The sequence below is a fragment of the Sciurus carolinensis genome, chromosome 7, assembly GCF_902686445.1.
Source record: "Sciurus carolinensis chromosome 7, mSciCar1.2, whole genome shotgun sequence".
Taxonomy (NCBI): Eukaryota; Metazoa; Chordata; class Mammalia; order Rodentia; family Sciuridae; genus Sciurus; species Sciurus carolinensis.
Window position 1 is genome coordinate 28456638 of NC_062219.1, and position 14605 is coordinate 28471242.

The window sequence follows — 14605 nt, forward strand, 5'->3', positions numbered from 1 at the left end:
AAGAATCAGCTCCTTGTAATAGTAGAAATTCACTTGACAAATGTAGAGTGAAGGAAAGAAATAGAAAAATCACCATTGGACAAACACCACAGTAATAATTGTTGCAGGCAAAGACCATCCATAGCTGCTAACATTAGTAGGCAAAAGAGTGATGAGAAACAGGATATTGCAATGGTTTCAAAGTCCCTCTACTGACTTCAAAAGGTAAACAGTAATTTTACAGTGCAGGACCCCTCAGACACCCCCTCAAGCAAATGATGCTGCTGAGCATCACTAGTGGTAAGACACGTTGCATCACATACCCCTCATCTGATGCCCTGAGAAGGCACAACAGCTTGTCTGTGTTTCTTGGCCAAAATGCATGATCTGAACCCAATCATGACAAGATACCAGGTGATCCTAAAATAAAAGACATCTGACCAGCTCTCCTCTAAAGTGTGAAGGTTGTGAGAGATAAAAGAGTCCTAGTCACAGGTTGGAAGAGGCTAAGGAGACATGACAACCAATTGCTTGAGGGATTCTCTGCCAGAAAAAGGACATCTGTAGGAAAATTGGTAAGGTAAGGTCTGTAGATTAGTTTCTCGTTTTAGTGTTAATTTCCTTGTTCTGATATGTTGTAATAAGACATAAAGGTTAGAGCAAAATGCTAAAGGGTATAAACTCTATACTATTTTGCAACTTTTCTGTTTTTCTAAAATTATTTCAAAATAAAAAAGTTTTTAAAAAAGCATTTAGTCTTCTTGCTTCTAAAAGAGCACATGGAACAGAGAGCACAGCCCATGTCCCTTAGGAGTTTTTTTCTCAGATTATTTTCTCACTTGTCATCAAGAATTCGCCTTTAGAGCCAGGCATGGTGGTACATACCTGTACTCAGGAGACTGAGGCAGGAAGTTTGCAAGTTTGAGGACAGCTTGGACAACTTAATGAGACCCTGTCTCAAAAAAAAAAAAAAAAAAAAAATATATATATATATATATGTATGTGTAAATATAAATATAAATGTAAATGTATTAATAGGGCCAGGGAGATATCGCTCAGTCATAGAGTGTTCCTGCTGTCAATCCCTAGTAGCAAAAAGAAAGCCTTTAGATTATTGGCAACATTAAATATCTGTCATTACTTCTCAAGTACAGTCTGAGTATGGATGACAGAGAAATGGTGAGTATAGGGACCAGGAGGGTCATGCTGTGGTAGAGAGAAGTGATAACGCAGGCATGCTCCCTGTATCAGTGATCATCCTTAAAGGCTGCTCAGAGCATTTGACATTACTACCAGTTGATAGACTGAATCAGGCCCGTGTCCCAGGAACACATTAATATACAATGAGTGCATTGGGTGTGGTACTCATCGAGGAGCTTGATGTGGCTATGGAAAGCTGCACTCACAAGTATTGTGCTTCTGCTTGGTATCAAAACATCTGTGTTGAAGAAGGTTGGACTGGATATTTCCTTTGGGCAGTTAAACATTTGGGGGAGGGAGGTACCATATTGTTTCTTCCCTTCATGCTGTTTTGGAAACATGTATCGGCTCCACTTTCCCATACATGGACTTAAGTGCCATCCACTCGTTACACCCTGGGAGTCCCAGTCTTGCTCCTGGCACATGCTCTCTCCTTACACAGTCCTCTCCGATTGGTCCCTAAGCAAGGTTTTCCCTCCTCCAGAACCCTTCATAGGCCCTTCAGCTTCCTTGACTCTGTCCTTGAGTAAACCATCCTGGATTTAGTCACTGCCCTTGGCACTTTTAATACATGCATGTACTAGTCAAGGTTCTTCAAAGAAACAAAACAGTAGGGCATACAGATACAGGCAGGGTCAGGGGAGGAAGAGGATTTATGGGAATTGGCTCATGTGATCATGGAAGCCGAGAGGCCCCGTGATTTGTTGTCTGGAAACTGGAGAACAAGGAAAGTCGGGATATAGTTTACTCTGAGTCCAGAGACCTGAAAACCAGTGGAGCTGTTGGTGGAACTCCCTGTCAGAGGCTGGAGCCCTGGGACCCGGGAGCACTGATGCCTGAGAGCAGGAGAGCAGATGCTCCAGGTCAGGAAAGGAGAATCCGCCTTCCTCTCCTTTGTTGTCTATGCAGGCTTCTCTTCAATGCACTGTGAATCTCACTTGGAACTCGGTCTGTGCCTGAGATCCTGTGAGATATGGTTAGCTGTATTAAATTGTCCTTGTAATTCCATGTTATCTTTGTACATGCTCCTAGGACTCCCCCGGACATTTGTCTTAGGTCTCCTTCAGTGTTACTTCTTTGAGGACAAGGACCAGATGCTCTGCTTCACAGGCATATTTTACAGTATCTACACTAATGATATGTACTCACCCCCAAGACATTGCATTGGCTTGTCATTTTCTACTTTTCAAATTATTTGAGAGAATTTTTAAAATCATTTGTACATATGTAAAATGATAATTTAAATGGTGTGGAGTTAGGGGATATTTAATATAAATAAACATCACAAAATTTACCTCCTAAAAAGTGAGATTATAATCAACAGAGCTGTAAAACTTTTGAACAATTGAAAAAAAATTCAGTTTAGAAACTATGAAGGAAACAAGAATAATTTTAGAAAATGTTCAAAGTCCTAATCTTCTAACTCAGTCTGGAATTGTACTATCTTAAATTTTTGAAGAAATATAATCCTAGTAGGATAGCTCTCTCAGGCTATCAAGTTTTTGTTTTGTTTTGTTTTGTTCTTGTTTTTGTTTTTTTAGAGGAGATTTAATTTTGGGGGTCTGGTAAAAATCTGTTAACATTCCTCACAATGTTGAGTTCAGTAATACTGCACAGTCAATGGGAAGAGTGTTATTTTGATGAGACGAAAGCTCCAAACTCCATTCTTAAGAAGTTACACCTCATCTTTTTTGGGACTGTTGGTGTCTAGGTGTTTTCCCTGTGAATTTTTTTCCATAACAAATGCCTAGTATATGCTAGGCCCTAATATGTCTAGCTCTTGTATTAGGTTCTTGGTTTACAAAACTAAAATACCTGTTTTGAGTTAACTTCTGCTATATAGATAAATTAGGAAATGGAATAAAGGACACAAAGATTAGAAATGGGATTTGGGGAAAAGAGGAGACAAAGTAGAAAGCACAATAGAGGTAAAGTTTGGTGAGTCTAAGAGCTAAGGGATAAGGATATGGAGAAACTAGTAATATTGTGCACTGGAAATCAGGGGGTATATGGGCGCTCCTGTGGAAAACAGTATGCAAGTTCTGGAAAAGATTTAAAATAGAATTGCCATGTGGTCCAGCAATGCTTTTTCTGGGTAAATATTCAAAAGAACTGAAAACAAGATCTTGGAGAGTTACTGTAGCATACCCATGTTCCCAGCAGCACTGTTTATAACAGCCAAAAGGTGGAAGCAGCCCAGGGGTCTATCAGCAAAGGAATAGAGAAACAAAAAGTGGTAAATAAATTCAGTGGAATATTATTGAGCCTTAAAAAGGGAAGTCATTCTGACACATGTTGCAATATGGATAAATGCTGAAGACATGGGATGTGAAATAAGACAGTCATGAAAAGACAATACTGTGTGATTCCACTCCTAGGAGGCACCGAGGGTAGTCAAATTTGTAGAAACAGAAGATAGAATGGTAATTTCCAGAGGCTGGGGGGAGGAGAAAATAGAGAGTTATTGTTTGGGTTTTGAGTTTCTATTATGCAAAATGAGAACATTCTAGGGACAGGTTGCCTGACTATGTGAATATACTTAATACTACTGAACTGTGTACTTAGGAATGGTCGAGATAGTGAATTTTGTTATTTAATTTTATTTATTTATTTATTTATTTTCGGTACTGGGGATTGAACTCAGAAGTGCTTAGCCATTTAGCCACATCTCCAGTCCCTTATTTTTTGTTTTGAGACAGGGTCTTACTAAGTTGCTTAAGGGCCCTGCTGAGGCTGCCTTTGAACTTGTGATCTTCCTGCCTCAGCTTCCCAAACTGCTGGGATTATAGACGTGCACCACTGTGCCTGGCTTATGGTATACATTTTTAAAATGACAGTAAAGCACTTCTTTTTTAGTTTAGTCAAAGAGATAAACCTGACCCTGGGAACATACTAGTTTTTGTTTTGAGCAAAAGCTGATGAGTTAGATAACTGGATTTGCAGTTCCTGCCCAACTGGCATATCCAGGACCTTCTGGATATAACAAGATTGGGGCCAGAAGGGTAAACCTTGTCATTACACATTACAAGTACTTAACTTTTATAGAGTAGAATGAGTCAGTAAAAATCCATGGAGAGTGAGTAGAAATGTGAAGGGTAGAATCCCAGGTTTGGCTTATCTGGGAACAGCTGTAAACAAAACGTCTATGAGAAGAAAAGTGGCGGCCAAAGATTTAAAGGGCAAGCACTACACACAGGTCAAATCAGTGAAGACGGAACAGTTACCTAGAGGGCCTGACTGCTGGCCTTCAGCGACCCTGCTGTCACAGCCAGCTTGGAGTGGTGGGATGCACTCCCCTCCTCCACATGTTATTATTATTATTATTATTATTATTATTATTATTTACCATTTTTTTCTCTTCCCACATTTCTTATTGGTGTATTATAGGTGTACATAATGATTAGCTGTTACATATTCATACATGCACACAAAATTTCAATGCATTTAGGCCAATATCATTCCCGAGCACTTCCTCCCTCCCTCCCCTCACTTGCCCCTTGGTCCCTTTCCTATACTGGTCTCCCTCTGATTTTCATGAGATCCCTGCCTCCCCACCTTCCTTTTTCCTTTTTCTTCTCTAGCTTCCACATATGACAGAAAACATGAACCCTTTATTTTGCTTAACATAATGATCTCTAGTTTCACCCATTTTCCTACAAATGATATCATTTCTTTCTTTATGACTGAATGAGACTCCATTGTGCATATATACCACAATTTCTTTATCTGTCTATCCCGTGATGGACACCTAGGCTGGTTCCATAGTTTGACTATTGTGGATTGTGCTACTATAAACATGGGTATGCATGTGTCACTGTAGTGTGATGACTGATTCTTCAGGATAAATACCGAGGAGTGGTATAGCTGGGTCACCTGGTGGTTCCATGCCTAGTCTTTTGAGGAACTTTCATAATGATTTCCCTAGTGTTGGTACTAATTTGCAATTCTATGAGCAGTGTAAAAGTGTTCCTTTTCTTCCACATCCTCTCCAGCATTCATTGTTTGTATTCCTGAGGACTGCCATTCTGACTAGTATGAGATGAAATCTCAGTGTAGTTTTGATTTATATTCCCCTAATTGCTAATGATGTTGAATATTTTTCCATATATTTTTTGGCCATTTGTACTTCATTTGAGAAGTGTCTGCTTAAATCATTTGCCAATTTATTAGTTAGATTATTTGGGAGGTTTTTGGTGTTAAATGTTCTGTGATCTTTATATATTCTAGATATTACTTCTCATCAGAAGAAAAGATAGCAAAGTTTTTCTCCCATTCTGTAGGTTCTCTCTTCATATTCTTGTTTCCTTTGCTATGCAGAAGCTTTATAATTTGATGCCATCCCATTTATTAATTCTGGGCATTATTTCCTTTGCTTTAGGGATCATATTGAGAAAGTCTTTGCCTGTGCCTATATGCTGGAGTGTTGACCCTACAATTTTTCTGGGAGTTGCATAGTTTCTGGTCTAATTCCTAGGTGTTTGATCCATTTGAGTTGATTTTTGTGCAGGGTGAGAGATAAGGGTCCAGTTTCATTATTTTACATATGGATGAATATTGAATTTTCCCAACACCATTTGTTAAAAAAGCTGTCTTTTCTCCCTATGTTTTTGGCACCTTTATCAAGTATCACATGACTGTAAATGTTCACAAAGGTTTTTAACCTGTGGTTCATGGACTCTTGGGACAGGCTTTAGGAAGTCTATACAAAGCTAAGAAATCTAGGCAAAATGTGGTATGGATGTATTTTTCTTTGGGGAGAGTTTCTGTCTTTTAATCAGGTTCTTGGTGGTTTCTGTGATCCAGTAAAAAGTTCCATGTCCCAGAGAATATGGTTTCAAAATCCAGCATTTCTGCCATCTAGATTTCACTTAAATTATTCCTTTTAATGGACCATTTGGAGGAACTAGTCCCAATTTATATTATCTTTTCTATGAGAAGGTATCACCCAAGTTCTAAAGTGGCAGGCAGATAAGCTCATGTTGTACAGCATATTTAAGCTAGAGATTTGTACCATTTGCACTTGAACTTCTAGCAGTTAGTCAACAGGTTAGAGTAGGACACGCAGTAAAATCAACCCAGTTGTCAGAGATAAATCTGGGACACAGATGTAGGCATATGTGTGGTATCTTTATCATCGGCCTTTCATCCCCTTGCATTTTAAATGCTACAGGAAAAAAATATTCTTGGTACTTAGCTTTTATCTCTATGATCTCTGTATATTTCACTTTCCTTATTTCTAAGCAAGTTAATAGTTGCTGGATATTGCGAGGTGTGGTAGCACACACCTGTAATCCCAGCTACTCAGGAGACCGAGGCAGGAGGATCACAAGTTCAAGGTCAATCTGGGCAATAAACGGATACCATGTCTTTAAAAAAAAAAAAAAAAAAAAAAGTTGCCAGGTATTATGTAATATAAAAATTAATTTCACTTGTATAAGTATTTTAAAAATTTTCTTAGTAGGTTTTTATGTCATTAACTTTCTTTCAGATTTTAACCTTTTCCCCATGTCTTATCTATAATGCAAACATTTTTCTTGTTTGAATTAGATCATTCTGAGTTCCTGCAGCCTGTGAATCTGACATATTCACTGGCAGAACAAATCTGAATTAACACACAGAAATCCTTACTTTCGGAAGAACAGCTTGGAATTCATGTCTTATAGAGGAAGATTGATATTCATATCTTAAGATGGGATGGCAATCAGTCATGTTTTATTAACACTGTTGTTGATATTATGCCAAACAGAACTGAGGCCACATTTTAGCCTTGCTTCTGAGAGTGATACTGCTGATCCAGAAGACCTGGATGTAGAAGATGACCACGAGGAACCGCCTGCAAATCAAACTGTCCGAAGGGCCCAGGCCGTCATTGAAGACGCTGTGGCCACCTCAGGGGTGAGCACACTCAGCTCCACTGTGTCCCATGATTCCCAAAGTGCTCACCGATCACTGAATGTGCAGCTTGGAAGAATGAAGATAGAAACTAACAGGTAGGTCCCATGGAAGCCGAGTGTGTTTTTGGTCTACTTTAAAAGCCTGATCCACGGGATGTATAAAATATGATTCCTTTACCTCATTCATGTAAACTTGATTCAGTGCTTTTCTTTATAAAAGTCGTCTCTTTTGCCAGATACTGCTTTCTGCCCCTACTATTTCAAGCCTTCTTTAGCACCTTTTTTTTTTTTTTGGTTTACTTATTTTTGATAGTGCTAGGGGTCAAATCCAGAGGCTCATGCATACAGGGCAAGTCCTAACACTGCTACACTCAGCCAGGCACCATTCCTTCAGTTGGTACTTTATCTCCAAGTGCACTGAAAATTTCAGAGCAACTGAGTTGCAACCTCCTAGACTGTCTTGGGACCCAAAGACTCAGGGCAGCATGTTCCTTCCCATAGATAGCTGAAAGATACAACAGAGCCCGCATCTTTGAAAGCCCACGATTCGGAATATCGAGTTCTTTTAGGAAAAGATTTCTGCTTCAGGGGACAAAACAAACTTTGCACTTTAGAACATTGAAAAGATGATAGATGACCACATTTATGATTCCATTTAATTTTTTAATATGCTGTGACATACCCGGACTGTAATTTGTCTTTGAGAATTTGGTAGCATAGAACCCACCCAATCAGGTTTTTAAGTGAACAGTAAATACTTCTGTTCTTCACAGATATTGGTATAGTTCAAGGTCTGAATCTTTATGATTTATAGCTTCCTGTGCTGGCTAATGTTGAAACGTGGGAAACTGACTTTATGGTTCTGGGTTAGCAATGAAAAAAATTTTTTTTCAGTAAATCAGGAAAAGTTGTTCGAATATTTAGAAACCTGAGTTAAAAATTCAAGTTGTTCACAGGGAGATAAAAAAATCTTTTTAGTCATAAGTTCTGGATTTTTTGTTAAATATTTTTAATTTGGAGACGGGGTCCTGCTGAGTTGCTGAGGCTGGTCTTGAACTTGAGATCCTCCTGCCTTAGCCTCCCAAGTAGCTGGCAATAGTAAGTGGCAGGTATTTGCCACTGTGCCCAGTGAGTTTTTTTAAAGTAAAACTTGGATTCCAAACTTAGTACAAAATTCATCCAACATTCAGAAACACAAATTTTGGTTGCATGATTTAGTAAATCCATACATACTTATCTTGATTTGCATAGACACTTTTTTTTGGTTCTGGGGATTGAACCCAGAGGCACTTAACCACTGAGTCACAGCCCCAGTCCTTTTAAAAATTTTATTTAGAGACAGGGCCTCGTTGAGTTGCTTAGGTCCTCACTAAGTTGCTGAGGTTGGCTTCGAACTTGAAATCCTCCTGCCTCAGCCTCCCAAGCTGCTGGGATTACAGGTGTACACTGCCTCTCCCGGTGAAAATTTTTTTTTTTTTTTTAATATTTTTAGTTGTAGATGGACACAAACCTTTATTTTGTTGTCTTATATGTGGTGCTGAGGATCGAACCCAGTGCCTCACACGTGCTAGGCAAGTACTCTACCACTGAACCACAAACCCAGCCCAGACTCTTCTTTTTAATAAAGGGAAATTGATTCTGTCACTGCATATCCCAAACCGATGCTCAGAAACCCAGCTCTTTACCTGCCATATGTACAACTTAATGGAAAAGAACTTGGATCTTTCCTGAGACTTCATCAAAATCTTGGTGTCCCTCACTCCCTTTCTCAAGTATTAGTCCAGTTTTAATACCCCCTCCATTATAATAGATGCTAACTTTAGACATTTCTCTAGTTTACTGTCACCAGTCCTGAGTGGAGTTGTTTTTGGACCCCTGCTGTGATCTCTGGAGGAGGAGAGTTCCCATGTTACTGCTTTGGTCCAGCCCTCCCTACTCCTGGCTTCTGGTCAGAATTATACAGATAGTAAAGCTACTTTGTTTACCAAAGAGCGGGTAGATCTGCTTCTCTGGCTCTGAGGCCTCCCTTCTACACACCCTGGCCATGTCAACAGGACCTGCCTCCCTGGGTACAGCTGGACACACACTCCTTCCCTTCTCTCACCGGCCCATTTGGTTGACCTCTTGCTCGTCAACTGGCACTGCCTTCTGCCCGTCATGCTTGTGCCATCAGCTGCCCCAGGGGCTGCTCTTCTCCAGCTGCTTTATTCACATCTTCCCATTTCTTTTCTGAGGCTTTCTTGGCCCCAGCTGAAGTCCTGCTTCTCAAGTCTGTCCCTCCCTGTTAAAAGACTAGGATTTGTCACATTCCCTTTTTAGATTCAAGACCAGCCTCAGCAACTGTGAGTAAATCTCAAAATGAAAAATAAAAGTGGCTGGGGATGGAGCACTCCTGGGTTCAGTCCCTACTACCACACACAAAAAAAGGTGGTCATATGGATAATATCAGGATCGATGAAAAACAATAATCACTTTTCTACATTTTTGTAACGGCCCACACATTTGTGTGTTTTCTCTATAGTTACTGTTGAATCTGTGAAAACTGTAGAATCATTGGCCTCCTTTTTCTTTTTTCAATACTCTCTTCCACAGTCCCTCTATTGCCCTCAGAAAGTGAGATGAGCTACAGCATTTGCTTCATGCTTGATTTGAAGAAAGGATGGTTTAGTACAATCATAGCAACTGAAACCTGGGACTGGTTGTGTGTGTGCTGGTCCTTTTAATTTTCATTTGAATATATACTTTAAATATAAATGTATATATATTGTGAAATGAAGGTAGAGGATGTGTGGTTGGGTGGTAGCTCTCGTTTTAAAAATCTTCAGCTTATAATATTTAGGATGATCAGCTGGGCGTGATGGTGCACACCTATAATTCCAGTGACCAAGGAAGCTGAAGTAGGAAGATGGCAAGTTTAAAGCCAGCTTCAGCAACTTAGCAAAAGCCCTGTCTCACAATAAAAAATAAAAAGGGCTGGGGATATGGCTCAGTGGTTAAGCACCTCTGAGTTTAATCCCCAGTACCAAAAAAAAAAAAAAAAAAAAAAAAAAAATTAGGATGACCACTAATAAAGGTTGGTCAGACTTATCCAACTCTTCATTATTAGAACATCAATAATTCTAAATGGAAAAAAAATGTACATTTTATTTCTATTTAAGAATATGCTTCTAGAAAATGTTCTATAAATTCATACACAAGTAAATAGAGGAACCTTATTAAACCCCAATTCAGGAGGAGCTGCCTGGTTATCAGATTTCTCCATTGTACAATTCTGTCAACTCACCTGAGTTAAAAAATTGACCTCATGGAAGATCCTTGCCACACTTTTCTTGAACACAGAGGCAGATGATTACCTTCATTACGAAGTATTTCCCTGCTAACCAAACACAAAGTAAGACTAAAACTGATGGATTGAATATATACTTAAGATAAATAATTTTAAGAACTGGATTTGGAAAGAGAATTTTAAGAGGACAAATAAGGTAGCCTGTTGATGCTGTGATTCCACTGCTAAGTTCTGACTTTTAAAGATTAAAAAGAAATGTAGCCTAGGCAAACATAAAATCAGATTCTAGAAAATGTCCTTGTGTTTGAGAAAACAGTAAGAATATGCCATTACTATTCCACACACAGAGATTAGCAAGGTAGACAAAATTATGTACCAGACCAAAAAACTGCCAGCTTAAAAAGTCGTTCAGAGCATGCTGTCCATTGTTTGAATATCATTTGTGTTGGAGTACATAGTCTCCCTCATGCCTTCTGCTTCATTCTCTTGCTTTCTGTTTAGGCTGCTTAAGCCACCCACTGGTTCAGCATGTTTACTGTGCAGGTGTCTTTATTTACATGTCCTCCTCAACCCACCTTCTCTACTTCTCATTGTGCTTTATTATTGACCCACTTTGTAATCTACTTTACTATAATCCTTCTTCATCTTTATGTCCTGTGGGAATGGGGTGGGGCTTGGGAGACAGGGCAGGAGCCCCTGCCCAGGGCTCTTTTCTAGAGCCCGAGGCTGCATGAGGGCACAGGACAACCCCTATTAGAGACCAGACACTTTACCTATGCTGTCCCATTCAGTGCTCACAGTAATCCTTTCTGCAAGTTTTCCTTCTTAGCTTTACAAGTGAGAAAACTAAAGTCCAGAGGCATTAGGTAATTTGTCTAAGATTAACACAGGAAATTCAAGGCTGAACTGGGACACAAGCCCAGGCCTATTGCAGAAACAAACTTTTGGATGGAATATGGTCCTGAGTTAAATCTATCAATAGTCAGAAAATGAAACAAGGATAACTTATTAAGAGCTAAAAGCATATGCAATAATTTATATTAATGATCTTACTAATAATTATGTACATTAAACTATTATACTTCTGAGTCCAAGTTATACAAACATATTTTTCTAAGAAAAAGAGAAATAGATCATCTCTTTTCATAACTTGGAATGTTTTCTCCAAGAAAGAGTGTTGGACATGGTGAGTAGGTATCTTGTTGATTCTCTGTTGCACAGAGAACCTCCCATGGTAAGAACTGCTATGAATATTGTTTCTCCTTGGTCGTTGGAGGCTGCATCAGATGTCAACCAGGAGCTGAATGTACCAGGAACACAGCTGTCCTTTTACCCACTTTGCCAACACTACCCCACCTCCCGGAAGTGAGAAGAATAGGAGCAGCAACAATCATTAACATTTATTGAGCATTTGTCATGCGCCAGATAGTCTGGGCAACCTCATCTAGAAATAATCCTCAAATTTTCATTGCTTAAGAAAAGTGATTACCTTTTTGTTTTTCATTGATTATGATATTATTCATGTTTACCAACTTGGATCGAACACAGGAGTGCTCTACCACTGAGCTCCACTCTCAGCCCCTATCCCCTCTTTTGAGACAGGGTCTCACTAAGTTGCTGAGGCTGGCCTTCAACTTGCAATCTTTCTGCCTCAGCCTCTGGAGTCACTGGGGTTACAGGCATGCACCGCCATGCCCAGTTTAACAACTTTTTTTGATGAGGGGTCATACATGTAAAGTATCAGTCCATTAACACCCCATGTTTATATTTTTGACACTTAATGTCATAATAAGAAGCAGAAGAACCATATCTCTGAAGATTGTAGAAGATCATCTGGGAGGATGTTTTTGAATTCTTGCCTAGAAGTTCAGTCTTCCAGAACTTTGCTGCTGGATTGCGGAGAGGAGGCTGGGGCCCTGCAGTCAGTATTGCCTAGGAGCCGTTGAGACATGCAGTCTCTGATCTCACCCCAGAGTTAGTGTGTCAGAATCTTTATTTCCATAAGATCTTAGGGGACGTCTGTGCTGCTTGTAGCTTGAGAAGCTATTGTCCAGAATATCACTCTTTCAGCTCCAGCTTTATGGTCCCCTGATCCAATGTGATTTTCTTCTGCAGATTACTGGAAGAATTGGTTCGGAAAGAGAAAGAATTACAAGCACTCCTTCATCGAGCAATTGAAGAAAAAGATCAAGAAATCAAACACCTGAAGCTTAAGTCCCAACCAATAGGTGAATAGCAGAAAATTTAGAAGTAATACTGTTCAACCAGACTGCCAGGAAAAGCTGATAAGGCCGACAGGCAGCTTTATTGCAAGGATTAGTCAGCATCTGTCCCTTCTACCACAATGGCAAGTGGTATTTGCTGTAGAAAAAAAAGCCAATTCTTAACTGTAACAAACTTTTTCTGTGATGCTAGGGATGGAACCCAGGGCCTTGTGCATGCTAAGCAAGCCTTCTACCACTGAACTCCATCCCAGCCATGGAAATTAACATTTCTTATAAGTGTAGTAAAAATGGATGATTCATAGTTACCTTTTCTAAGATTATATATTATTGAGGTAAATAGGACTTTCCACATTGTTGGTCTTTATTTCCTTTTAAAGATTTCACAATGAGATTATAGAATAAAATAACACTATTTTGTTTTGCATTTATATTCAGTGTATTCTAACTTTTTCCCCCCCTTAAAATTTGCAGGGGCTTAAATAGAACAAGGAACAATAATAAAAATAGGTTAAATAGGTTTTAACTTTGAAGAAATCTACTCTAGGAGAAAGTGATGGTGAAAGATAAACTTTAGGAAATCTTATTTAGCCAATTTAAAAGAAAATAGAATTTATAGTTATTGGTTCAAAGATCTGGTTCTTCCATATTATTATAAATAGTGAAAAAATAAATTATAATTATACAGATCTCTGCTAATTGCTTTCATCTTTGTTGCTTGAAAAACACAAAACCTAATTTGGGCGCACAAAGTTTATTCTAAAAAACTATGAAATTGATGTGGAAGTACCTTTCATTATTGCCTCTGACTCTCCACTTACTAGTATACTAACTGTTCTTCTGTTTTATTATTGTTTATACTGCCAGATTCAGTGATTTCCATTAATTATTCTCTTGATAGAGTGAAATCTTTTAAAGTAGCCATAAATTTCTGGGTACCTCGAGGGGTTCAGAGGACCTCTGGTAGGGGAAGCTAAGACTTTTCCTTCCCAAATCTGGTTCTAGATATTCCTGGGTTGGCTGTGTGTCACCTGAACTCTCCTGGCACAACCACTGAAGATTCTGAGCTTACTGTCTGGCTGAGAGAAAATGGAGCTGATGAGGACACCATAAGTCGGGTAAAGAACACCACCTGTCAAAGGTTGAGGGCCTGCTACCTGCCTGGCATATTCTAGGCACAGGGGATATACTGAGCAGCAGATCAGATCCAGCTGGAAGATAATTCCACAGATTAAAAAAATAATTATTCACTGGTAATTCTATGAAGGAAAAGTTTTGGAATGAGGGGGAGGTTGGGGAAGTTTCTCCTGGGAGGTGATAGATGAACCCAAAAAAATGTGGCAAATAAACTAGGCCACCTGTAGGTATGTTTTTTTTTTTTTTTTTTGGTGTATACAAATGGGAAGATCTTTTTGGGGGTGGGAGTACAGGATATACAAAGATAAGAAGGCAGGTAAAAGCATTCCTGGCCACAGCCATTAGGTACTTTATAAAGTTTTTGAATTGAAAATAAGGAAGGGGTAGTGGGAGGTCAAGAAAAAACTGAAAGAGAAAAGTTGTTCTCTGGCTAATTTGTTAGATTTTTAGTTCTCTTTCAACCTTAGAGTTCTTGGGCAGTGGATATTTAATGCTACTTATTAAAATGGATCTACTTAGTGAATGTCAGAAACTTTTTCTGTACAAACCATATTATATCTATAGTAACCTAATTCCTCTTTGATTATTGTAGACTTCTATGGTGAGCCTGAATATAGACATTTGTAGTTTAAAGTTATATACATGTGTACACACATATACACACATTAAGAGGCAATCTTATTTTTACTTGATAGAAAGGATCTCTTTTTTAAAAAATATTTTTATTAGTTGTTGATGAACCTTATTTATATGTATGCGGTGCTGATAATCGAATGTGGTGCTGATAATCGAACCCAGTGCCTCACACATGCTAGGCAAGCGCTCTACCACTGAGCCACAATCCCAGCCCTGGAAAGGACTTCTTAATGTTATATTGATTTAAGTTT

The 14605-nt window shown here is 39.0% G+C and overlaps 1 protein-coding gene across 2 annotated transcripts in view; it reads left to right on the top strand.

Annotated features, from left to right (window-relative positions):
* Nucleotides 1–14605, top strand: part of Map3k5 (mitogen-activated protein kinase kinase kinase 5) — a 216335-nt gene that overhangs the window by 199407 nt on the left and 2323 nt on the right. For both annotated transcript variants that reach the window (XM_047558138.1, XM_047558139.1), the window contains exons 26-28: nt 6926–7169; nt 12475–12587; nt 13587–13699. In XM_047558138.1, coding sequence (XP_047414094.1) covers nt 6926–7169; nt 12475–12587; nt 13587–13699 — 470 coding nt within the window. The remainder of the gene's footprint in view (nt 1–6925; nt 7170–12474; nt 12588–13586; nt 13700–14605) is intronic.